Source organism: Vicugna pacos, chromosome 3, assembly GCF_048564905.1.
Source record: "Vicugna pacos chromosome 3, VicPac4, whole genome shotgun sequence".
In the NCBI taxonomy this organism is placed as follows: Eukaryota; Metazoa; Chordata; class Mammalia; order Artiodactyla; family Camelidae; genus Vicugna; species Vicugna pacos.
In genome coordinates, this window is record NC_132989.1 from 14,306,076 (window position 1) to 14,332,399 (window position 26,324).

Consider the following 26,324-nt stretch of genomic DNA (forward strand, 5'->3'; position numbering starts at 1 on the left):
CAAAACAGGTCTTAACAAATTTAAGAAGATCAAAATCATTCCAAGTATCTTCTCTAATAACCACAATGGAATGAAACTAGAAATCACTGACGACCGGAGAATGGAAAAAATTCAAAAATGTGTGGAAACTGAACAACACACTCTTGAACAACCATTGAGTCAAAGAGGAAATCAAATGAGAATTTTTAAAGTATCTCGAGACAAATGAAAGTAAAACCACAACATATCAAAATTTATGGGCTGCAGAAAAAGCAGTACTAAGAGAAGTTTGTAGCAGTAAGTGACTACTTTAAAAAAGAAGAAAGATCTCAAATAAACAACCTAATTTTACACCTCAAGGAACTAAAAAATAATAAACTAAGCCCAAAGTTAGCAGAAAGAAGGAAGTAATACAGATTAGAGCAGAAAGAAGTAAAATAGAGAATAGGAAAAAAAATCAACAAAACTGAGAGTTGGTTTTTTGAAAAGATAAATAAAGCTGATAAACCCTTGGCTAAACTAAGACTAAAAGAGAGAAGACTCAAATAAGTAAAACCAGAAATTAAAGAGGAGACATTAAATCAATGCCTGAGAAATTAAAAGGGTCATACAAGGTTATTATGAACAATTATATGGCAACAAACTAGATAACCCAGAATAAATGGATAAATTCCAAGAAACTTGTAACCTACTAGTACCAATTCAAGAAGAAACAGAAAGCCTGAACAGATCAATAACAAATAAGGAGACTGAATCAGCAATAAAAACTTCCTTACAAAGAAAATCCTAGGACCCCAGATGGCTTCATTGGTAAATTCTACCAACTATTCAAAAAAAAATGAATACCAATCCTTCTTAAGTTATTTTAAAAGTAGAAGAAGAGGGACCACTTCCAAACTCATTTTATGAGGCCAGCATCACCCTGATACCAAAACCAGACAAAGACACCACAAAAAAATAGAACTACAGGACAATATCCCTGATAAACATGGATGTAAAAATCCTCAGTGAAATATGGACAAATCAAATTCAGTAGCACATTAAAAGGATCATACATCATGACCAACTGGGATTTATCTCTGGGATGCAGAAAAGATTCAACAGATGAAAAGCAATTACTGTGACACAACACATTAACAAATGAAAGAAAAAAGACTACATGATCATCTCAAGAGACACAAAAAAGTATTTGGCAAAGTTCAACATTCCTTCAAGATTAAAACTCTCAACAAAATGGGTATAGGAGGAACTTACTTCAACACAATAAAGGCCATACATGAAAAGCCCATAGCTAACATCATAATTACTGAGAAAAAACTAGTGGTTTTCCTTCTAAGAGCCAGTACAAGGCAAGGGTGCCCACTCTCATAACTTCTATTCAACGTAGTACTGAAAATCCTAGCTAGAGTAATTAAACAAGAAAACTAAGTAAAAGACATCCAAATCAGAAGGGAAGAAGCAAAATTATTTCTGTTTGCCAATGACATTATCATATATATAGAAAATGCTGAGACTCAACAACAACAAAAAACCTGTTGGAACTAATAAATTCAGTAAAGTTGCTGGATTCGAAACCAGCATACAAAAATGAGTGATATTTCTATATACTAAAGTGAGCTATCTGGAAAGGAAATGAAGAAAAAGATCTCATTTACAATAGCAAAAAAATTAATTAATTAGGAATAAATCAAAGAGGTGAAAGACCTGTACAGTGAAAAATTATAAAACACTGATGAAGGAAATTAAAGAAGACAGATAAATGGAAAGACATCCTTTGTTCATGGATTAAAAGGATTAATATCATTAAAATATCCATACTATCAGAAATGATCTACAGATTCAGTACAGTCCCTCCCAACATCCCAACGGCCTTCTTCACAGAAACAGAAAAAACAATCCTAAAATTCATATTGAACCACAAGGCTCTTGAATAGCCAAAGCAACCTTGGGCACAAAGAACAAAGCTGGAGTCACCACATTTCCTGATTTCAAAATATATTATAAGCTACAGTAATCAAAAAGGCACAAAAAGAGACATCTAGACAAACGGAAAACAATAGAATCCCAAAATAAATCCACACATCAACAGTTAACTGGTCTTTGACAAGGGTGCCAAGAACACACTAAGGTAAAAGGATAGCCCCTTCAATAAATGGTGTTGGGAAACTTGGATATCCACGTTTGGATAAAATTCAAAAGAATGAAATTGAACTCTAACAAAACTCACCACATAAAACTCTAAAGGGATTAAAGACTTAAATGTAAGACATGAAACCATAAAACCACCAGAAGTAAACACAGGGGGAAGGCTTCTTAACATTGGTTTGGGCAATGATTTTTTGGAAATGACCCCAAAAGCACAGGTAACAAAAGTGAATATAGACAAATGGGACTGCGTCAAACAAAAACCCTCAACAGAATGAAAAGGCCACCTATAGATTAGGAGAAAATAGAAAATATACAAATGACCACCAGGTATGTGAAAAGGTGCTCAATTTCACTAATCACCAGGGAAATGCAAATCAAAACCACAATGAGATATCACCTCACACCTGTTAGAATGGCTATCAGCAGAAAGACAAAAGATAACAAACTTGTGCACTGCTGGTGGGAATGTAAATTGATGCAGCCACTATGGAGAACAGTAGGAAGGCTCCTGAAAAAATTAAAAATAGAACTATCATATGACCTAGCAGATCCACTCCTGGGTAGATAGCCAAAGAAAATGAAATCAGGATCTTGAAGGGATAATTGCACTCCCATGATCATTTCAGCATTATTCACAATAGCTAGATAATGAAACACCCTAAATGTCAAGAGATAAATAAAGAAAATGTGATACACACATACATACTGGAATATTATTCAGCTTTGAAAAAAGGAAATCATGCTATAAGCAACAACTTAGATGAAACTGGAGGACATTATGCTAAGTGAAATAAGCCAGACCCAGAGAGACAAATACCATATGATACCACTTATACAAGGAATATAAAAGTCAAACTAATAGAGAGAATGGTGGTTGCTAAGGGCTGCGGGAAGGAGGAAATGGAGGGGTGTTGGTCAAGAGGTACACGGTTGCAGCTATGGAAGATAAATAAGTTCTGGAGTATGCAACAATGTGAAAACTGTTAATGATACTGTATTATATATTTGAAATTTGCTAAGAGGGTAGATCTTAAGTGTTTTCATCAGAAAAAGGAAATAAAGTAAGAGAGAAAATGGTAACTATGTGAGGTAATGTGTATGTTAATTAGCTTGATTGTGTCGATTATTTCACAAGTTTATCATCTCATCAAAGTGTACGCCTTAAATATATACAATTTTAATTGTCAGTTATACTTCAATAAAGCTGGGGTAAAGAAAGAAAATATGCTGAAGGCAGTATGCATAGGGGAAATGCACGTTCTGGAACAGGGTTCTGCTGCTATTTAGGAATCTTTAGACAAGTTGCATTTCACTGCAATTCTCTGAGCCTCAGTTTCCTGCACTGTAAAACAAAGATAATAATAGCATCTGCCTTTTGGAGTTTTTGTGAAAATTAAATGAGACAACTTATGTAAAGTTTCGACAGTGTCCTGCACTCAATAAGTGCTCAACAAATGTTAGCTAATATTACTATTCGGTTCCATTTCTTTTCAACCACTAACTCTAACGTCAGGTAATAATACAACACTAGTACAATGAGAAAAGCACAGAACTGATGGCAAGTAACATGGACTCCAGTCTCTGATAGGTCAGTTCCAAGTGGTCATTTTACATATTCAAGCCTTAGTTTCTGCACTAGAAAAATATAAACGACACCTGGCAACATTGATCTTTCATTGATTCCATTCCTTCAATAAGCAATACTTATTGAACACCCACAATACCGACAAATGTAATGCTAAGCACTCGAAACCTGGCAGTGAATGAGATATGGTCTCTGGTGGAGGAGCTCACAAGCTAACAAACTTCCAACGAGATAACATCTCTGAGTTTCCTACAGGTCACTGGCAAGGTTGTCACAAGAAAAAGTGCTGATGCGGACTCTTAGCTTTCCAGCTCCCATGAACCTCGGTCGCAGACACCCTCCATCAAGCTTGTGGATGTTTGGAAGATGAGGGTGGAAGACGCAGTGCTGAATAAACAAAAGAGCAACCTTCCTTTCTGTTAGAAACAAAGGAAAGGGGAACAGTAAGCCCATCTGGACTTGGTCTGTAACTCCGCACTTAGTAACAGAAAGCTCTGACTTCCGCCCGCTCAGCGGAAGCACACAGAAACGCTGGGGAAGAGGCCCGCAGTGGAGTATAAACCCGGATTCCCATCTGAGCATGCGCACTTTGACTTTCGCCCGGCGCAGAGCTTCGCGAGCTCGGAAACCTTACGTCAAAGACTACGTTGAAAGACGTAGGGAGGGAAGTGAGGAAAACGCTGGCTCTCGGGTCACGTGATACGGCGGGAGCGTCGTTGACTCCTCCCCCTCCAAGATGGCGTCCTTGCTGCAATCGGAGCGGGTTCTCTACCTAGTCCAGGGAGAAAAGAAGGTTCGGGCCCCGCTGTCGCAGCTTTACTTCTGCCGCTATTGTAGCGAGCTACGGTCGCTGGAATGTGTGTCTCACGAGGTAACGCGGTCTTCCTATGAATAGTGTGTGTGGGTTGGGGGAGGGGGAGGCGTTCCTCCTAGTCACGGCGACCAGCGGGGAAGTTCCGCCGGTTGGAGGCGGGTAGTTATTTTCCTAGTGTGCTGATTGGCTGTGCCTTCCGTCACTCATATATGCCTGCAATTTAATTTGCTTATACGTACCCAATTTGTCACTTTGTAAGGGAGGAGCGGCCTTGGGTGGGGCTGAACGGCCCTTCTGGGTCTAGGGCGCCCTCTGATTGGACATACTTGACTTTTGGGACCCTGGCTGTACCCTGGAGGGGTTGGTAATTGGGTGGGTTGGGGGAAAAAAGGTTTGGGAGTGCTTAGTTAAGGCCATTTGAGAGGACAGTCTTACCAGATTAATTGAGGAGGTGCCCCTCCCATCTTGGAAGTTCTGCCCCCGCTTTGGCAGAAACTGGGCCCTCCTCAGACTGCCTTGCTCTGTTTCTTGGCCCAGGCCAAGGCCTGCAAAAAAGAAGTTGGGATGGGGTGAGCTGAGTGAAAAGCGCTTAGAATAAGGTGTGTCTTGTAAGAAGCTCAAAGTGTTGTATTCATGGCACGTCTCCTGAGCGTACAGTTCTGTCCTTCATGGGCGCAAGTGGGCACTGGAGGTGGGATTGCTCAGATCGTGAAAGACTGCACTCCCTAAAAAAAAATCACCACATAGCAAAACCCCCAAACGTCTGCAGCACTTGGCACATCTTGTTCATTCAGTAAGCTTTGGGGATTAAAAGATTCATTAAGACATAAATCCTGCAGTTGAGTAACTTGCAGTCTCGTGAAGGAAAAGCTGATTAGTAATAAGACATAGTTACTGCTCATTCAGTACTTTTCTTTATGCCGTGTGCTTTACATGATCTTCTTTAATCATTTTGCAAACCAACAGAATGGATACCTTTTTTAAAAAAACCTTTTCCAGTTAAAGAAACAGACACATAATGTTTGTCCTATTTGGGATTGGGGGAGGACCAGGATTTGAAACCAAGCAGCCTGATTCAGAGGACTTCACTGAATATGAGAAGATGTCCTATACCATAAACCATTCTACACATTATTAGCAGTAATTATTAGGAATTTTTTCATATTATTAAGAATAGTCAGAGAAAGCAGTTAAATAATAAAAGAGAAAAGTCATTGCTGTATTATACACGTGATTTGTTTTTCTCCTCCATTAGCACTCTGTGTGCTTTTCTCTTTGGCATGTCCTTTCTCTTTAGGATCTTTCCCTGTTCCAGCTTCACCTCTAGAATTTATTGAATTAGATTTTCATTTGGTGATCATTAGGGAGCTCAATCTCCAAGAACTCTAAGGATCTCTTCAGCTAGGGCGTTCAGTCTTTTATAAAGACTGGTGTGCACCTGTGAAATGGAGGCCATTAGGGTTTGGGGAAGGGCTGAAGCAGTCCAGAAAATTCTAATGGCAGCCTGAGATTGGAACTGCATATGATGGGACAAGCATAATTTGGAATCAGGACAAGAAGGAATGAATTATATTTTGCCTTTTATGATGCGTAAGTGCAAATACAAGTTGGCGATACTTTATTTTATGTTCCCGGAGACTATTTGAGCAGCAGCTGTATCTTTTCAAAGGTGGTTCTCTTTATAAGCAGATGATGAGAAAAAGAAACCAGTTTCTGTCATGGTATTTATTTATGTTCAAGTGAATTTGCCTTTCCAACTGTACTTGACTAGAGTTCTAGAACTATCAAATAGGATCTACCTACTAAAGAAAATAATTATTCAGTCCTTAAAAAATACAATAAATTTAATTTTTAACTGTTTTTGAGTTAAATACATTAAGACTATCTTGTTAACTTAGTAGTTTAATTTGCCATTTAAAAATCTCTAATGGATTGGCTAAAGCTGACTTTGTAAATGTTAATTTATGCTTTTCTTCAGTGAACATGTCATACCTCAGTAATGAGAAAAAATTTTAAATCTCCCAACTTAAGTGTAGTCAAGTTGATTGCATTACAATAAAGCTAAACTAAATCAAAGGATGTTTGATTACAGCTTCATAAATTGGGTTATTTTATTTGTTAATCTGTTTAGATTATTATACAGTTCTTCTACGTAAACAACTTTTAACACATCTAATACATAAAACCCTGATGAAAAGGAACAGGAAAAATCAAAAAGGCAAAATTGAAGGATTTCAGGAAACCCAGGGGTTAAGGGAAAAAACTGGTCATTGAAGAATAAACCTCAAGCTGAAACAGTCCAGATTCTTTGACAAGTGGTTTCTCACCTGCTGTAGAATCATGTTGTTTTAAAATTCACTATTTGGTGTAGGCATATACACAAACTAAACAGTGTCTTTTCCTCTGGTTTTTTCGATTTCCTGTTTCTCTCTAGGTGGACTCCCATTACTGTCCCAGTTGTTTAGAAAATATGCCATCAGCTGAAGCCAAACTGAAAAAGAATAGGTAAGACTGGGATCCATTTTTTTCTGTTTTCTCCAGCTGTTTTTATAAATAGCTGATAAGAAACACAAGAATTAACTTTTATCTTTAACTAGCTGTTTTTTATTTTTTAGCATCACCTTTACCAAAGATGAAATGTCCTTTCATTTTTGAAAAATAAACTATATTTTAGAACAGTTTAGACTTAAGAATTCCTGTGAGAATTCCCTTAACCCTTAACCCCTATTTTTAATGTCTTACATTAGTAGGGCATATTTGTCTCAACTAATGAACAGTATTGATGGCATTATTATTAAGTAAACTCCGTATTTGATTTAGATTTCCTCAATTATTTCCTAATCTCCTTTTTCTGTTCTAGGATTCTATTCAGGATACCCACATTATATTTGTCATTTCTCCTTAGACTTCTCTTGCTGTGACATTTTCTTAGACTTTCCTTAGTTTTGATGACCTTAAAAATTTTGAAGTGTACTGGTAAGATACTTTGTGGAGTATCCTGCAGTTGGAAGTTGTCTAATGTTTTTCTCATCCACTGGGGGAATGCATTATAGGAAGAAGGACCACACAGGCATAGCGCATCTCTCGTCACAGCATATTAAGGGTGTATACTCCCAGTATGACTAATCACTGTTGATGTTAACCTTGATTACCTGGCTTGAGCTACTGTTTGTCAGGTTTCTCTGATGTCAAGTTTCTCTCTTTTTTTTTTTCCTTCTCTTTTTCCATGTTTTACTCTTCGGAAAGAAATGCACCGTCACAGCCCACACTTAAATAGTGGGGAATTATGCTCCCCTTCTGGGAGGACTGTTTCCATGAATTACTTGGAATTCTTTTGCATGAAAGATTTTTCTCTTCTCCCATATGTATTTACTCAAAGCAGTATGGGCTCATGAATATTTATTTCATAGTTTAGGTTATAATCCAATACTGTATTTTTTTACTCAAATTGTTCCAGCTTTGGCCATTGGGACCTCTTTTGGTAGACTCCTGTCTCCCTTTGACATATACCCATCATTGTCCGCCGTGATGAGGAGGGGACCGTTGTTCATTTGTTTGCGTGCTGTCTTGCTTTCTGGTGTTGGAAGATATTCCAGGCTCATCTTGTTTATTTTCTGCCCCAGTCCTAGAGTTAGCCATTTCTCCAAGGAGCCCTGGTACCTTTTATTAGAGAGTGGTATTAAAAACCAAGATCTGAGTAGTAGGTGTGTTCATTGCTACCAGTACCACTTTGGTTTTTAGCTTGGTTTGAAAGTCCTTTGCTACTAGTCACATCTATACACTTCCATGGATATGAACTACTGTTATTTGTCTTTCCTGTCCCCAAGAAACAGCTCTTTATAAACCAGTTTTGTATGCTGTTCACACATTAATTCTATCATTTAATCCTCAGAATATCCCAGTGAGGTGGGTACTGTTGTTATCCTTATTTGAGGATATTCTCCAGTAGCAAAATATCACAGATAATTGGAGTTATGGAATGGAACTTCAGAGCAAGTCCAGGACTGGAGGTGAAATCTTGATAATCTCACATGGTGGGGAAGTTGAAAACAACAAGGCATGGGAGCCCCTGATGGGGAGTGTTGGCTGGTTCACTAGGAAGAGTGGTACCAGAAGAGAGAGCAGAAAGCCTTGAAAATGCACTGCTGCTGAGCTGTTCCATCTTGGTAGCTTGTTTGGGATCTGTTTCAGCTCTGGCACAGCAAGCAAGCAGTTATTTTCCAAACCCAGTTTCACAGCTTATTGTATTATTGCCTCTCAGATTTCCATTGTGCAATTGGCCCGTCCTCTCTAAAGTCGTAAGCTGTGACATTTCTCTGTCCCACAGAAATCTTTGTGGTCTGTACAAACTGTCTAAAAGTTAACTCCAAACTGTTAACAGTGGTTCCACCTCTGTGGAGTAGGATTGGGTCAGGCTCCAGTTCTTCAGAAGGTTGGATGATGATTGCATTTTTAAAAATAATTAACATATAATACTTTTGAAAACGTAGTTTGTAAGAGTCACTTCAGAGTACTTTTAAATTTCTTTTTGCTTGAGAGACACCCTTCCCTTATAGTTCTCTCTTGAATTCCTAAACGTAGAATAATGTCTGGCGCATGGTAGGTGCTTGGTAAATATTTGTTGAATGAATGAATGATTGTGTTTGTTGTGTCGTAGATGCGCCAACTGCTTTGACTGTCCTGGCTGTATGCACACCCTCTCCACTCGGGCCACAAGCATCTCTACACAGCTTCCAGATGACCCTGCTAAGACCACCATGAAGAAAGCCTATTACCTGGCCTGTGGATTTTGTCGCTGGACATCTAGAGATGTGGGCATGGCAGACAAATCTGTGGGTGAGTGAGGGAGGCTTCAACAGGAGATTTTGTGAAATTGGCAGTGCTCTTATTGCACACAAATTATTATTTCTGTTACCTGTTGGGAGGTAGGAGCTAAATTCAGACAGAGTAGGTTGTCAGTAAATCTTCTGTATTTCCCAGTCCTCACATTTATAGACCATGATGTTTCATCTGAGATTGGGTAAACTATTTCATTTTCTTAGAGTTGATAAAAAAGCATTTATAAATCAGACACTTTTTTGGAATCAAAATATTAATGTTCTTCATAAAAAGTAAACACTCCTGATGGTAAAACACACCAAGAACAAACCTAAAAGATGAAAATAGCGTATCTTGGATTGTATATAACAGGCTGAAGATAAATAACCAAAAATAAGGAACCCTTATAAGTCAATAAGAAAACTACCCAATTGAAAAATGTCATCAAAGGATATGAGCAGCAGCTCTCAGAAATGGAAATAAAAATGGGCAGTAACCAAAATGTGTGCAAATTATTGGATCTTTTTTTGCTTACAATTCGCTGAGTTAATTTTTTTTAAAGTCAATAAATATGTAAAAAGATATGTTTTACTAGTTATGAGATAAATGCAAATTAAAACTTCATCCATTGAATTGGCAAAATTTTAAAAATCTGGTAAAGAATATGGGAGAAGAAGAGTCCTTTTGTCTCCTGCCACCTTACAGAGCAGTTTGACAACATTTATGAACATTTTAAATTGCTTTTATTCTTGGGCCCAGCAGTTCCATGTGCAAATATCTATCCTGGAGCATTCGAACATGCGCTCAAAGGTACATGTATATATGTATCATGAGTGAAACAGAAAAGTCCTGTATGTTTGGACCTAAAGACAGTCTAAGGGGTTAATTACCTCTCCATCATTTGAGCATTTTGAAGCAGAGGTTGCACTTACCTTTATCAGGAAACTTCCTTTATTTTTATATTTCCCATACTCCATGGTTAACATCAGAGAGTAGAAACACTCTTATTAGTCAGTTCGAAATCTTGAGTTGCTGTTTTATTTGTTATATAAACAGTGGCACTGCTAACTCCCCCTTGTCTTTTTTCTTGCTGAAATTTCATTTGTTTAATTTTTTGAAAGTTTTTTAGACATGTTAACTCCCATTTTTGAGTTTTCATTAAAAATATCAGCTTACTAATATATGAGGAAGCCAAAAGCAAACTCATTATGTCATTTGATATAGCTAAAATGAAAATGGACTTTAGCTAAAAATTTCCTATAAAGTCTTACACACTTTGGAAGTAAATATGGGTGATATTTCTTTCGATTCAACTCTAAAAACCTCAAAGTGGCACTCAGTTCATTTAGTTAGAGTGTATTTTTCCGTGTTCGCATTTTGTTTCTTTTTATCAAATTAAAGAAAAACAAAACTTAGAAATCCAAATAGATTTCTTAATTTGTTATTCTGGAAGTGCATAAGCCATTAGAATTGGAGAATTTCTATTTCAGAATTTAAAGCATGTGTTTTTAGAAATCTAACTCCTCTAGGATAGCTTGATAGTGATAATTGAATACTAGGAGCTCTTAAGGAATACAAATAATTTCATTTTTTCCATGATGTCATTGGTGTCCAACAAGCCCTGAAACCACTTTAGTTAGAACTATTTGTTTATTTGTAAATAAGCCATTAAGTCAGTAATGTGCAGAAACTTACGAGATCGTCTCAAATTTGGGGGTGGCGGGTAATTAGATTTATGTATTTTTTAATTAATTTTTTACTTTTATTTTATTTTTTAGTGGAAGTACTGGGGATTGAACCCAGGACCTTGTGCATGCTAAGTACGCACTCTACTGCTGAGCTATGCCCTCCCCCAACCATCAAATTTTTATTTAGAATAAATCATCAGTTCTAAAGAAGTAATTAAGTAAAGCATTCAGGTTTTCTAAAATACTACTAAAACACTTCTTTCATGTAATTATTTTCCATGATTGCCTTAAGTAAGGTAACTTTTAAAATACAAATACTGTGCTGAAGAATGTTATTTGCTGCCATTTTTTGCAAGGGGGTAAAGTGTCGCCTTCAACAAGAGTCCTTTTTGGCTTAAAAAAAAAGTTATTTTGAATTATACAAATAATACATTGATGAGATTATCACCCAGCTTAAGAAATTAAACATAACCAAACAGCCCATGGTATATCCTTCCCCGACTGCATCTGCCTTCATCTGCCTCCGAGAGGTGACCAGCACAGTCCTGAGTTCAGTTGTTCATCAGTGTCCGTGCCTGTCTTTGCACTTCTCCGCCTGTGTACGTAGCCGCTAGTAAATAATGCTTCTCAACTGAAACAAGTAGAAACATGCTGTTAGGTATCCTGCTACAACTTTTCTGTACCAGTCCATTTGTGGTGGGTAGCTGTGATGGTCGTTGATTCATGTATGACTTACTACCACAGTTTACTTCTCAGCTCTCCTCTGGGTGGACATTTAGGTTGTTTTCAGTTTTTTGCTTTTGACAACAGTGCAGTTAGATACATTCTTGTGTGTATTTCCTGTCATAGGAGTAAGGGTTTCTCTGCATAAAAAGTAAAAGTAAAATTGCTGTATACAGGGGAGAGGATACAGCTCAAGTGGTAGAGCACATGCTTATCATGCTCTTAGGTTGTGTCTTAGGTTGAATCCCCAGTACCTCCATTAAAAACAATAATAATGATTAAATAAACAAACCTAATGACCTCCCCCTCCAAAAAAATTAAAATGGAGCAGGGCTCAGCAAATGTTAAACAAACAAACAAACAAACATTTAAAAAATAAATCTGAAATATTATAATAAAATAAAATAAAATAAAATAAAATAAAATAAAATAAAATAAAATTGCTGTGTCCATCTTTAGCTCTCCAAAATGGTTCACCAGTTTTTGCTCCCACTAATAATATATAAGAGTGGACTACCTATTGCTCTGGATCCTTGGTAGCTCGTACTGCTGTTGGACTTCTTTCAAGTTTTTCCAAACTGGTGGTTGTGAAACGATACCTCATTACAGTTTATTTTTTCCCTTTTTATTTGGTTAGCTCTCTTGAGATGTTATTGACGTATAATGAAGTTCACCAATTTTAAGCGTAGAATTCTTTGATTTTTGACAGATATGTATAGCCATGTAGCCACCACCACGATCATGTTATACAGAATTTCCATTACCATGAAACGCTTTTTCATGCCCCTTTGCGGTCAGTTCCTTCCGCCTACCTCCTGGCCTGTGACTAACACTGATTTGCTTTCTTTTACCATAATTGTGCTTTTACTAGAAGTTTATGTAATTGGAGCAGTTTAGTCTTCTGTGTCTGTCTCTTTCCCTTAGCATAATGCTTCTGAGGTCCCGTCGTGTTTTTGCTTTTTATTTTTCAGTAGTTTTCTATCGTATGGATATACCATAATTTGTTTATTTATTCTCCAGTTGATGAACATTGATGTTTTTCCAGTTTGGGGCTCATACAAATGAAGCCGCTATGAACATGTGCCTACAAATTCTAGTGTGGATGTGTGTTTTTGTTTTTCTTGAGTAAATATCTAGGAGTAGAATTGCTGGGTCATAGGGTAAGTGTATGTTTAACTGGACCAGAAACTGCCAAACTATTTTCCGAAGTGGCCGTACCATTTTGGGTCCTCACCAGCAATGTAGGAGAATTCCAGTTCCTCAGCACCCCTTAGTATTCTGTGTCTTTCTCATTTTAGCCATTCGAGTGAATGTGTAGAGTTACTTCATCATGATTTTAATTTGCATTTCCTTAATGTGCTTATTTTCCATCCATATATTTCCTTTGGTGAAGTGTTTGTACAAATCTTTTGCCATTTAAATTGAGTTTTTTATCTTTTCATTGAGTTGTGAGAGTTTCCTATTTTGGATACAAGTCCTTTGTTGAATAGATGTTTTGCAAATACTCTCTCCCAATCTGTGGCTTATCTTTTTATTTCTTCAACAGAGTCTTTTGAAGAACACAAGTTTCTAATTTTGATGAGGTTAATTTATCAATTTTTTGTTTTATAGTTTGTGCCTTTCATGTCCTACTAAAGAAACTTTAGCCTAACCCAAGGTCACTAAGATTTTCACTTATGTTTTCTCCTAGAAATAATATAGTTTCGGCTCTTCCATGTAAATCTCTTACCATTTGAGGGTAAGTTTTGTAAATGTTGTGACGTAAGGGTTGAGGTTAATTTTTTTTATATTTGGATATCCAGTTATTCCAGCACCATTTGTTGAAAGCATTCATTGTGGTTTTACTTTCAGCTTTCTGGAATAATTTTTTCCTTTATGATGTGTGCTTTTCTTTCTTATGTAACAAATTCTTAATGCAAATCAAAACTACAATGAGGTATCACCTCACACTAATGAGAATGGCCACTTTTTAAAAGTCTACAAATAATAAATGCTGGAGAGGGTGTGGAGAAAAAGGAACCCTCCTACACTGTTAATGGGAATGTAAATTGGTGGAGCCACTATGGAGAACAGTACAGAGGGTCCTTTAAAAACTAAAAATAGAGTTACCATATGATCCAGCAATCCCACTTTGGGGCATATATCCAGGCGAAACGATAACTTAAAACAATACATGCGTACCAGTGTTCATAGCAGCACTGTTTACAATAGTTAAGACATGGAAGCAACCTAATGTCCATCAGTGGATGACTGGATAAAGAAGATGTGGCATATATATACACAATGGACTATTACTCAGCCATAAAAAGAATGAAGTAATGCCATTTGCAGCAACATGACTGGACCTAGAGATTATCATATTAAGTGAAATACGTCAGAGAAAGAAAGACAGATATCATATATCACCCATATGTGGAATCCAAAAAAATGATACAAGTGAACTTATTTACAAATCAGAAATAGACTCACAGAAATAAAAAACAAAGTGGTTACCAAAGGGGAATGGAGAGAAGGATTTATTTTATGTATAAAATAAATAACAGGAACCCACTGTATAGCACAGGGAACTATATTCAGTATCTTATAATAACCTATAATGGAAAAGAATCTGAAAAAAAATATATACGTGTGTACATATAATTGAATCGCTTTGCTGTACACCTAAAACTAGTACAACATTGTAAATCAACTATACGTCAATAAAAAATTTCAAAAATGAAAGAAAAAATTCCAATCAGAAAAAGAAGAGAAATTCTCTAACCCAAGGTCATAGAACATAGAAATTGCACAGTGTTGCAGATAACGTCAAGTTCTCTGGAGTCAGACTGCCTGGGTTTGAACCCTGGCTTTGCTACTTCCTATCTCTTTGACTTTGGGCAAGTTGTTTAACTCCCTAGGCCTCAATTTCCTCATTTCTAAAATGAGACTAATAGTGAGAGTCCATATCTCAGAGGGTTATTAATGAAAGTAAGATGAAGTGTAATACATGTCAAGTCCCTGGCACAGAAAGTTGTACGTGTGTTGTAGTGGTGGTTGTGGTGGTGGTTGTTACTATCACCATCATTATATTTAAAAAAAATTTTTTTTTTATTCTGAGTACTCTGGTCTATATAATTTCTTGGGCTCCTTCTTGGAAATTGTGTGATTTTGTGTTTTTAAGTTTTATTTTTGTGACCTGCAGATGACCTGTTTTCATGAAAATGAAATTATCAGATTATGAACATCTTGTTTAATATTCCTTTATTTTGCAGCTAGTGGTGGTTGGCAGGAACCTGAAAATCCTCACACGCAACGGGTAAGTAAAGGGTCATCACAGAGAGGATGAAATAAGAAAAAGAGGAAGAAAAGGATCATTTTATCAGTGAATATGGCTTATGCTTATAAATCCGTGATGTGTATTTTGATGTCCTTTACCCTTAGAAAGTGTTTCTTGTTGTAAGGCATTAAATCACAATAACAGTTTTACCTATCTGACTTAAGTTAATAGAGAAACTTAGGTGTAATTTTAGTTCTGACTGGGAAAAGGAAACGATATGTTTTTGCTTTTCACGTACCCACCAACTAAGTTAAGGGTCCATTTGTTCTCAGAAATGTCATCGACATACAGACATCTTAACTCCTCGAAACAACACTAATTTAGAAGACACCCTTGGACTCAGTAGTGGTTGCCTATAGAATCATGATGTGGACATCCTAGTAGTTCACAGTGAATTGATCTGTGTACTATACGTCAGAACTGATTTTGTTGCCCCTGGAAATGGACTATGAGAAAGATGATGAACTGTAATCAAAGTGAGTTGTATAATCAAACTGCAAACTAAACAGTAACTTATAATTATTCACTTATGATATCAGCAAAAATTGGAAATACTGAAAATATCCTGGATGGGAATGTAGGGAATTGGACCTTTTAACAACCATACTATTGTTAGTGTAAATTAATAGATTTCTTAAGCTCTCAGCAGTATCTACTTCCTGGACTGTGACCTACAGAAATACTTGTACTTATGCAGACACACAGAAAAATACATATATATACATGGGATTATCAAACATGTGCTCCATACTCTGTGCCAGGGGTGATACTGAACACTAGTAATACATGGTCCTTACCGTCGTAAAACTGAAGTCTAATGGGAAAACAATCATATGTTCCCCAGATACGGAAAAGACTCTAAGTGATACGAAAGCGTGATAAATTATACATGTAAGCATTTATTAGGGGGAGTTTCAACCAGTTAGGTCCACGTCTAAGGCTTGCGCTAGGACCTGAGGATGGCAGGCACAGAAGGAAAAGAATTCAGGGTGTTGGACAGCATAGGGAAGGAGCTTGTGAGTGGACGAAGCATAGCACGTCATAGACAAGAGGGCAAGTGTGCCGGAGTGGAGCATAGCAATAGGTGAATGGAGAGAAGGATTTGGGGTCAGACCGTGCAGAAAAGTGTGGACCAGGAAGCAATTTGCGAAGCCCTTAAAGGTTTTAAGTGAGAAGCTGACAGAATCAGATTAGTGCTTCTGAAAAATAATTACTGGTGAATTGAAAAGTAATTATTTACAAGAGTGGGTACCAGGAGACCATTTAAGTGCTCTCAGAGGAAATGGTTAAATACCTTTAGGACATCTGTACCAGGTAATAAGATGCAGCCTGTAAAGAGAATGAAGTTTTGTACTGAATGAAAAGTTTATGATACTTCAAGTGAAAAAGTTTTAAAACAAAGTTTTTTCCTTATATGAAAAATAAAAATACATGTATTTTTATACACATAAAAGCTATACATCTATACGTGGATTTTTTAAAAATGTATGCAAAATATATCATACTTGTATCTGTAAGTGTAAGAAAGATATCTAAGCTATAATGGTGGATACCTCTGGTGAGAGGAAGGCTGGTCTTAGGCACAAGAGATAAAAGATAAATTTTACTTTTTAATCTTTATGTTTGTATATTGTTTGAACTTTTCACAATTATCAGATTGCTTTTATGATTAAAAATTTTTTGATGTATTTTTTTAGGGTTTCATTTATTTATTTATTTTTATTTTGGAGGGGTAATTAAGTTTATTTATTTATTTACTTTTTTGTTTTTTTTAGAGGAGGTACTGGGGATTGAACCCAGGACCTCGTGCATGCTAAGCATGCGCTCTACCACTTTGAGCTATACCCTCCCACCCTAAAATGTGTTTTAAAAATGAAAATGTGTGATAGACTGGGTGAGAAAATAGAGTATGAAATATTACATCCTTAGGAATAGATGGTCCTGTAGCCATGCAGAAATAGTAGGAGCAGTTGTGAGGGGAAGTAATGAAGTAAAAGAGCCGTGAGAAGAAAACATGAAATTTTCAAGCTTTTTCTTTGCCCATTTCTTCCTGTTGTTGAACTTGAAGATTCCATTTCAATTCTGAAAATAGATCACACAGTGAAAAAAAAATCTCTGAAAAAAAGGGCAAACTTGCCTACCTTAATAAATTTGTCTTTTCTGTTCATTATGTGTCTAGTGGGTATAGTTGATTAATTTTGTAAGCTTCTTGTTAGCTTTTTCATGAAACAGATACTGAGTCCTTGATTTCTTACAGATGAACAAATTGATTGAGTATTACCAGCAACTTGCTCAGAAGGAGAAGGTTGAGCGAGATCGCAAGAAACTGGCACGGCGTAGAAACTATATGCCTTTGGCTTTTTCGGTGAGGACTTGGTACATAAAGGAGTTTGGAGTTCATTGATCAAGACCTGCGTGTTATAAGAACAGTGAACATTTCAGAAAGTGGCCATTGTCCCGAGATTCCTGACTGATGGCTAGCAGGCAAAGGCTCCTCAGACCATAGGGGTCAAGTCCAGTGGTTATGCTTTTGCCATATCATTAGTTCTATTTGAATTCTTTGAGTTTTAAGGACATTTGTGTTTCTTTCTCCATCACTCCCCTTTCTCTTTTGATTATTTCCCAAAGAGGCTACTGTTTAGTTTTGTAGGCAAACTTACAGCTCTTGGGTATTAAAGAAAGTCAGAAAAATAGGAGCAAATGGTTGGTTTTATCCATATTTCCCATTGCAGCCCACCCACCTTTGGCATCCTGGTAGTAGTGGTTTCCCAGCTTTAGTTATAATTTTTTGGCACCTTCCAATAGTTCTTCTGTATGAAAAACACTGACTTTTATACAGAGCATTTTTGTTGTTAAATAAGTAGTAATATGTGCAAGCGTGGTTTTTAATAGGAATTATTTATGAAAGTCATTCTCTACTGGTTTGTATACTACCAATCAGAAGCAAGAAATTAGGATCTAGAGCTTTTGCTATTGCCCAAGTTTTACTTGTTCTCACAAAACAATTAATTTTCTGTGTGTTCACTTGGAGCCAAGCAGATTGGCATTTAATGAATAATGTTTACTAAATGGCGTTGATATGTCAGGCTCTGTGCTAAACACTTTACATGTAGTACTTTGTTCAGTCCTCACAACAGTCCTGTGTAGATGGTACATCCCCATTTTACACTTGAGGAAAGGCTCAATAACTTGTCATACTGCCTCTGCATGAGAGTTAGTTAAGCCATTCAAACCCTAAAAATTGGTAAGGGCCATATAAAAATACCTAGTTTAGAATTTAGTAAAACATTAAAACTTGCAAAGTATCCACGGTTGCCAAAGACTTTCTAATGAAGTCGTAATGAATGTTGTGAACCATCCGGTGGGATAATCAGTGTACGCACTAGCATATCTCGGAAAGGAATTTGAATTAAATGCATTATTCTTCCAACTTTCCCATAAAACCTGCCTGCTGTATGAGTTTGCTTCTATCTTATGCTGCATTTTTTGTCTCTGTTGCAACCTGCTGCTATTTTGGGGCCTTCAGCAACATACTATTCATGTAGTGGTAAGTTCTCTTTTATGATTCTTGCTGACCCTGAGGAAGTTAGCAGATGATCACTGGTATTCCGAGAAGACGTTCATCATGGGTCTTGGATACTCCACATAGTTCTAGTCTAAGCTATAGCTTAGCTACTTTTAGGTTAAAAGTCACATTTTGCTCATTTTCACTGTATTAATGTAGTTTCAATCTCCATGTTTGGTGCTTTTGTTATTATTTTAAAACTAAGATGATGTGGGACTACAAACTACTCTTCTTTAAAAGAAGCTTTCAAAGTAGCTTTTTTTTTTTTGCTTATTCCCTGAGCTTCTCATGCTGTCCCTCCCCAAATTTTTAATTTTGATAACGAGGAGATATAAAAGTGGAATTTCTAATAGGAATCTCTGAACTCTGTTTAGGACAAATATGGTCTTGGAACCAGGCTTCAGCGACCACGAGCTGGTACAACCATCAGTACCCTTGCTGGACTTTCGTAAGTTTGGGCATTAAATGGGCTTTTAGGCAAAAAGCAGGTATTAAAGTGGTTATTGAAAGAATGTGATTCCAAGTAAATAACAGTTGCCGATGAGGAAGAAGATACTCATACTTAGAAAAGACCCAAACAGAAAGAATATTCTACAATAGAGGAGTACTTCATTTACTGATATCATAGACTTTGAAGATAACCACATGGACTCTTGAGAAATTACTGTTTTTTCTCCTTTAGCCTTAAAGAAGGAGAGGACCAGAAAGAGATAAAGATTGAGCCGGCTCAGGCTGTAGATGAAGTGGAACCTCTGCCTGAAGACTATTATACGAGGCCAGTAAATTTGACAGAGGGTAATTTTATACATGATTCTACTTTGTTTTTATTTTACATCTGATCCTGCTTCTGTTACTTATATGCCTTATGATTTGGGATTTTTAAAGTCCTAGTTTTTAGTGGTAGAATGAATCGTGTAGAAAGTAAAAGAGACATAATCATTTGAAAAATTTTAAAATGTCTGTCAAATTTCTGTATTACAGTTTTTCGAAGAACACTGTTCACAAAGTCGGTGTTATTTCTTATAATTGTCTGATTTTGAGCAAGTCACTGTAAACTAAGCTTGGTTTCTGCCTTTCACACTAGTGACCACCCTTCAGCAGCGCCTCTTACAGCCTGACTTCCAGCCGATCTGTGCTTCACAGCTGTATCCTCGGCACAAGCATCTTCTGATCAAAAGGTCCCTGCGCTGCCGGGTGAGTGTTCCCTTCTGTAGATTTGCCATTTGTGTAGGAGAAAAGCAAAAATAAACATGATTGGTGTCTGGTCAATATCAAAACCTCTGGAATGTGATAAGTATAGAAAATGCTTATAGAGAATATACCATTTTAAAAATTTCAAGATAAACTTAATCCTCATAACTCAGTGAGGTAGGTACTGTTGTTATCCTTGTTTTACAGGTGTGGAAACGGAGGTTTCTGAAGGTTAAGTTTATATTGCTAACCTCTAAAAGACTAGTGAAAGAATATAAAGATTTTAGGCTAGTAGAGAGGAAACAAGAAGTAATAAAAAATAATCAATCTAAAAGAAAACAAAGAAGGGAAAAAATCCAGGCTCTGGGAATCTATGGAATGAACAGCTGAGTTTCTTCAATAAATTGTAAAAGGAAACAAATACAAAAAAACGAACAAAAAAGGAAAAGGAACTATTAGTACTTACTATCCAACTATTCTGTGATGATGGAACTGCTCTGTATCTGCACAGTCCAGCATGTAGCCACTGGTCACATGTGGCTACTAAGCACTTGAAATGTGATAGTGCAGCTGAAGTCCTAAGTCTTTCTAAGATGAAATGCATTTAAATAACCACATGTGACTAGTGGCCGCTGTTACCAAATACCGCAGCACTAGATTAGAAGAGACTTAAGAGGCCTGTCAATCAAACACAGTGTATAGGCTTCAATTCCTGATTCAAACAAAACATAGAAAAGGGCCAAGGGAGGAAGGGAAGAAGGGGAAGAGGGAGGAAGGAAAGAAAAATGTATGAAACCTTTCGGGAATTTTAAACACTGGCTGGATTTTTTTTATGCTACTAAAAGAATTATTTATTTTTTTTAGGGATAATAATGGTACTGTTATTTTTAAGAATGTCTTTATCTTTCAGAGATACATACCAAAATATTTAAGGATGAAATGACATGATGTCTGACATTTGTTTTAAAATAGTCGGGCACGGGGAGTGGGTAAGAGTGTAGATGAAACAAGATTGGCCGTTGTTGCTAACAAGTTGCTAATTGTTGAAGCTGGGTGGTGAGTACCTAGGGATTTATACTACTACTATTTTTGGATATTTTGTTAGAAGATTTCTATAATGAAAAATCTTTTTAAAAAGAAAAGCCCAGTTTAAATATAAAGACACATGCAGATTAAAAGTAAATGGAGAGAAATAGACTGCTAATACTAACCAAAAGAAAGCAAGGGTAGCCATGTTAATTTCAGACAGAGCAGACTTCAGAGCAAGGACAGCTACCAGGGATAAAGATGGGTATTACATAGAGGTAAAGGGGTCAGTTCTCCAAGAAGATATTAACAGTTTTTAACATGTATGTGCCTAACAATAGAGTGTCAAACTATGTGAGGCAAAAACTGTTAGAACTGCAAGGAGAAATGGATGAAACCACTATCATAGTTGGAGACTTCAACATTGCTCTTTCAGCAGTGGACAGATCTAGCAGGCAAACAATCAGTGTCATATCGACCCATCGATCTCACTTGTAAGAGTCTACCCTGAAGCTACATCTCTACAAATACAAATCAAAATATGTAGAGATTAGGGTTCATCCACACAAATGAGTACTGTAAATCTATAAAAACGAGTCTACTAATTGGGATGTATTTTTAAATGCAAAAAGCAGGGTGCATAGTAGGTACATAACTTACTGGGTAAGAAAGGAGGGAAAATAATTGTATTTATAAACAAAAAATACTTGTGTATGTTAGACTACAGACTTGGAACAGACTAGAGGAAGCAAACTGACTCATGCATGTGAGGAAACTTGTTTTCACTTAATATGGCATTGCAGATCATTGGGGAAAGAAGAGCCTGTGAAATTTTGCTAGGTCAGATGATTACATGAAAAAATATAAAACTGGGTCTCTACCTCCCACATACACAAAAGTCAATTTCAGGAACATTGGAGACTTTAAAGAGTAAATGTGAAGAGTGAAACTTCTAGAAGGAAATGTAGGAGAATATCTTTTGACTTCTGGGTAAGGGTATAGTCCACAAGTAAGACAAATAAGCACAAACTATAAAGGAAAAAGTTATATATTTGACACATTAAAAGTAAAAGTTGTACCTCTACTCCAAAGAAGACTCGAAGAAGTGAGAAGATAGGTCATAGACTGGGAAAAGTAATTTGTAAGGTATAATTAATGGAGAATTAGTATCCAAAATATGTGAAGAACTGTAACAAATCAGAAAAGAGGAGATACCCCAGTATAAAATAACCAGTAGTTACTAAGAAGCAGTTTACAGCAGAGGAAATCCCAGTACCCAATAAATAGAAAAGATAATTGAATTTATGCAGCAGTAATCAGGAAAAGTAGCTTAAAACTACAATGAGAAACCTTTTCATAATCAGCAGGTTGGCAAAAGTTAGCAGTTTGGCAGTGTCCATCAAAATAACAAATGCATGCACCCCTTTTAGGAAATTATCCTACAGATAGATTTATGTATGTGCGAAGTGATTTGTGTATAAGATTACTCATTGCTGCATTTTTTGTAGTAGCAAAATCATGGAAACATCCATCATTTTGGGTCTGGTTAAAAAAGTTATAGAAGTCGTTGTGGTAAGACAGAGGTACTTCTTTCTATGCTGGTATGTAATTCCAAGATAGATTCAGTGAAAAAAAAATAAGTTCTGTTTTGTGTTATTGTGAAGAAGAAAGATGATGTATGCATATACTTTTACGTGCATAGGCATCTGTGAGACAACATGTGAGAAACTGGTTGGCTCAGGGGAGATGAACAGTGGGATAGGTAACTGTTATCTTTACGCTGTACCCTTTTTGTACTGTTAAAAATATTTTTTAGCCACATGCATATATTGCCCATTCAAGAAAGTAAGTGTTACTGTATTTTAAAACATGAGATCTGGATTCACACTACTTGGATTTAAATCCCTGCTCCAAGTCTCATTGGTTCTGTGAAGTTTACACAGATTATTTACGTTTCCTGTGCCCCATTTTCATCATCTGTGAAATAGGGACAATAATAATTATAGTACCGGCACCTGCCTCAATAAAGTTGATGTGATGCTTAAATACACTTAAGCCAAGAATACGTATCTTTTAGGCTAGCAGAGAGGAAATAAAAAAGACTAATAAAATTAGTATAGAGGAAAACTCAGCAAAATCTACATAAGTACTCAGTATGTGTTAATTATTTTAGTAGTTTTGAAGCACTACAAGGTTATAATATTTGATAGTGTAGTTGCTTATTTCCAGAAGCCCCAAACATTTTTTGTATATCTTGGTTATCAGTAGTACACTATTTCAAAACATCTGTGGTCTTGGAGCAAAATGAAACCAAACTCTTAGTAAATGCTATTCTTCTGAATTTAGTAGCTCTTGAAATCAGCAGAGTGTGTTCTTATTTTTCTCTGATACATATTGTATTTTTTCTTTTTTAGAAATGTGAACATAATTTGAGCAAGCCGGAATTTAACCCAACATCTATTAAATTCAAAATCCAGCTGGTAGCTGTGTGAGTATTTGTATTTTGCAATTCGTGTTTTGGGTTATTGTTCTTTTGTGGGTTTTTTCTGATGTGAAATGTGGTTACTGTTAGCGTAAAAAAAAGAAGAGAAACTATGTCAGAGTACCCTTGCTGTTGTGTTCCTGTTTGGTTTTGAGGTACATACCACATACCAGGAAGTTTAAGGCAATTCTGTAGACACAGAATCCAGGGTGTTTATATCAAGGACACGTGACAGTGTGGTCTGTAGCATATGGTATGTTGTTAGTTGGAGGGTCAGTAGTCATCCATTACAAATGATAAACTACCTAAATTTGGGAATGATCATTAAAAAAATTAAAGTAAAAAATAAAGTACAGCAGATTGAAGAATATGCCTGTAACAATGTTCATTTTATTTAACTGTGTTCTGGTATCGCTTTGTGGAGTGGGATAAGGTGGTTAAATTAGTGTTAACTCACTGAGACTTGTCAGTAGATTGGAATTTTGTGTTTGAAGCTGACTTATCAAACAAGAAAAATTAGGAAATTATTGTCTTGACTTTAGGGTGAGAGAGCCCTTCCTAAGTAAGGTAGGAAGCTCAGAAACCCCTAAGGAAAATAGCCAGCTTTGACCTTAGCAGAAGAATATGAGTTTTAAAAAACAAAATTGACAACAACGTCCTGAGACAATATAGCAGTGGACGAGAAAGAATATTTGCTATTTCGTGATAAATAAAAGTTCAATATCCCTGGAATGGGCAGGGAGGGGGAGATGAGGTGGGGCAAAGGATTTGAACAGTTAGCTCACAGAGGAGAAATTTCATATGGCCAGTCAGTATGCAGAAATATGCTGACACTTGATAGGAAAAATTTTAAGGGTAATAAATGGTATTGAGTGCTTATAAGAATGTGGGTGAACAGACTTGCATACATTATTGGTAGGCTGTAAATTGCTAGTCTTCTTTTGGAGAGGGGCCCAGAGTATCAAAAACAAAATTACACAGACCTTTTAACCTGATCATACTGTCTCAGGAATCTGTTCCTATGGAAGCAGAAGCAATATATAAAGGTACATTTATAAGGATGTGTGTTGTAGCATTTTAATGGCAAAAAAGCTAGAAACAATTTTAGTGTCAAGCTGATTAACCATTAACAAATAATTGATTAAATTGAGATACACTCTTGTGTAGAATATGATACAACAGTTAAAAAGAAATCACGGGCAGTCAGGGTGGTAGAGAAGTGCTGGTCTGGTGAGTTGGGGAAAGAACTAGGAGGGCCAGATATGGGTTCTGTCACTTACAGAATTTGTCTAAACTTACTTCCCTCACGTCTGAAATGGGAATAACACCAGTCCCGCCTCTCTCTTGCGGTTGTTGAGAAGGATCAAACGAGCTGTTACGCTCACAAATGCTTTGTAAATGTAAAATCACCATACAGTATGTTGTTTTCCTAACTACTCTTATTTAAAGCATGACTGGCGAGGACTACAAAAATGGCACGGGAAGTCTCGTACGAACTCCTTCCTTAATTAAGGATTACGCTCGTTACAGAAATCCTGACTGGCAAGATGTTTTTCACATCAATTTCTTAAGCTTGCTTTGAAAAAAGTGCTTGTTTTTTGGCATAATGGCAGTCACCTGCGAATCTTAATACATATGCTCTGGCCACACATCAGACTGGCTAAATCCAGATCCTTGACAGTGGAGCCCCTGAATTTGTATTAAGTTACTCAGGTAATCCTGATGTGATAATTCATGATAATCATGAAAAATACTTAGTCTGAAGTTAAAATACCTTTCTGCCTCGATGCTACGATGCACTCCGACCTCCGCCCACTTACTGTGTTTCTGCCGTAGGTTTTGTCTTATGTTACTCTAAGTACAGTAATATTTATATGTGCTGTTTGTTCCAGTTGCCTTTTGTATGTATTTAATTTATTCTTCACAGTAACCTCAAGATATACATACTTTTCACTGTCCTCATTTTATAATTGAGGAAGCTAAGACACAAAGAGGTAAATACCTGCCTTACTCTTTACAAAGAAGCATCTTGGTATATAAATGCTAAGCTGTAGTTTGAACCTGGGCAGTTCTGGGTCCAGAACAAGCACATGTAAGTATGATACTCTGTGGTCTTATTTAGAGATGTAACGTAACAGTGGTAAAGAGCAAGGACCCTGGAACCAGACTGCCCAGGTTTGAATTCTGGCCACTTACCAGCAAGCTGTTTACCCTCCCAAGCCTAGTTTCTTCATCTTTGTAATGAGGATAATGGTAATATCTATCTTATGCAGTTGAAGTGAAGATTACATGAGTCAGTATTTGTAACGTACTTAAAAAACTGCCTGGCACTTAATCAGTGCTATATAAAAGTGTTTGGTAAGTAAGTAAGTGGTAGTGTTTTTACACCCCCTACCATGTGTTAAATCAATCTTGGATGTTGTAATCAGCTGCCTTACTGATTTACGGAAATGAATTAATAAAATCTTTAAAATATATATAATTATATATATATATATGTGTATAAGAAATACATATATAAGAAGGATACGTGCCATGATGCCCACATATATAGGATCTAAACTAGAGGTATACATAAGATTTCAGAAAGAGTGCATTACCAGTATGGTTTCACGTCTTAAGTTCTTAAGTGATACAAATCTTTAAAATTCTTTTTCTCTGACATGTTCTAGTTAACATGAAGAAATCCTTTCTTTGCTGCACTAGCTTTAAAAAAAAAAGTGGTAATTTTGAGAGACTCTGGTGAACATTAATGCATTTTTTTATTCATGCATAGCAATTATATCCCAGAAGTGAGAATCATGTCAATTCCCAACCTTCGCTACATGAAGGTTAGTACCATGCTTATTAATAGGAAGAGAAAGGATTAGTCAAGAACGTGTGCGTGTGTGTGTGTGTGTGGTGGCTGTGTATATTTGGCATGGGATGCAATGAGCAAGGATAGAAAACAAGAAAGTTTGAAATAATAAAGGGATTGAGATTTTAAATG

The 26,324-nt window shown here is 36.5% G+C and overlaps 1 protein-coding gene and 1 long non-coding RNA gene across 8 annotated transcripts in view; one reads left to right on the forward strand and one right to left on the reverse strand.

Moving 5' to 3' along the window:
* The window catches only part of DCTN4 (dynactin subunit 4), a 111,172-nt gene that overhangs the window by 74,019 nt on the left and 10,829 nt on the right, over positions 1-26,324 (forward strand). For 2 of the 6 annotated variants that reach the window (XM_072954606.1, XM_072954615.1), the window contains exons 3-11: positions 6,961-7,031; positions 9,184-9,362; positions 15,007-15,050; positions 17,329-17,436; positions 19,011-19,084; positions 19,319-19,431; positions 19,721-19,830; positions 23,268-23,341; positions 26,112-26,166. In XM_072954606.1, coding sequence (XP_072810707.1) covers positions 6,961-7,031; positions 9,184-9,362; positions 15,007-15,050; positions 17,329-17,436; positions 19,011-19,084; positions 19,319-19,431; positions 19,721-19,830; positions 23,268-23,341; positions 26,112-26,166 — 828 coding nt within the window. Of the gene's footprint in view, positions 1-4,384; positions 4,584-4,870; positions 4,887-5,107; positions 5,126-6,066; positions 6,117-6,960; positions 7,032-9,183; positions 9,363-15,006; positions 15,051-17,328; positions 17,437-19,010; positions 19,085-19,318; positions 19,432-19,720; positions 19,831-23,267; positions 23,342-26,111; positions 26,167-26,324 lie in introns of those variants that run through there. The other 4 variants (XM_006204438.4, XM_072954628.1, XM_072954632.1 and 1 more) reach the window with 4 other exon arrangements.
* The window catches only part of LOC140691315 (uncharacterized), a 29,873-nt gene continuing 14,981 nt past the window's right edge, over positions 11,433-26,324 (reverse strand). Inside the window, exon 3 of one of the 2 annotated variants that reach the window (XR_012066923.1) lies at positions 11,433-11,663. This is a non-coding gene — a long non-coding RNA (uncharacterized lncRNA). Of the gene's footprint in view, positions 11,664-19,592; positions 19,845-26,324 lie in introns of those variants that run through there. The other variant, XR_012066922.1, reaches the window with a different exon arrangement.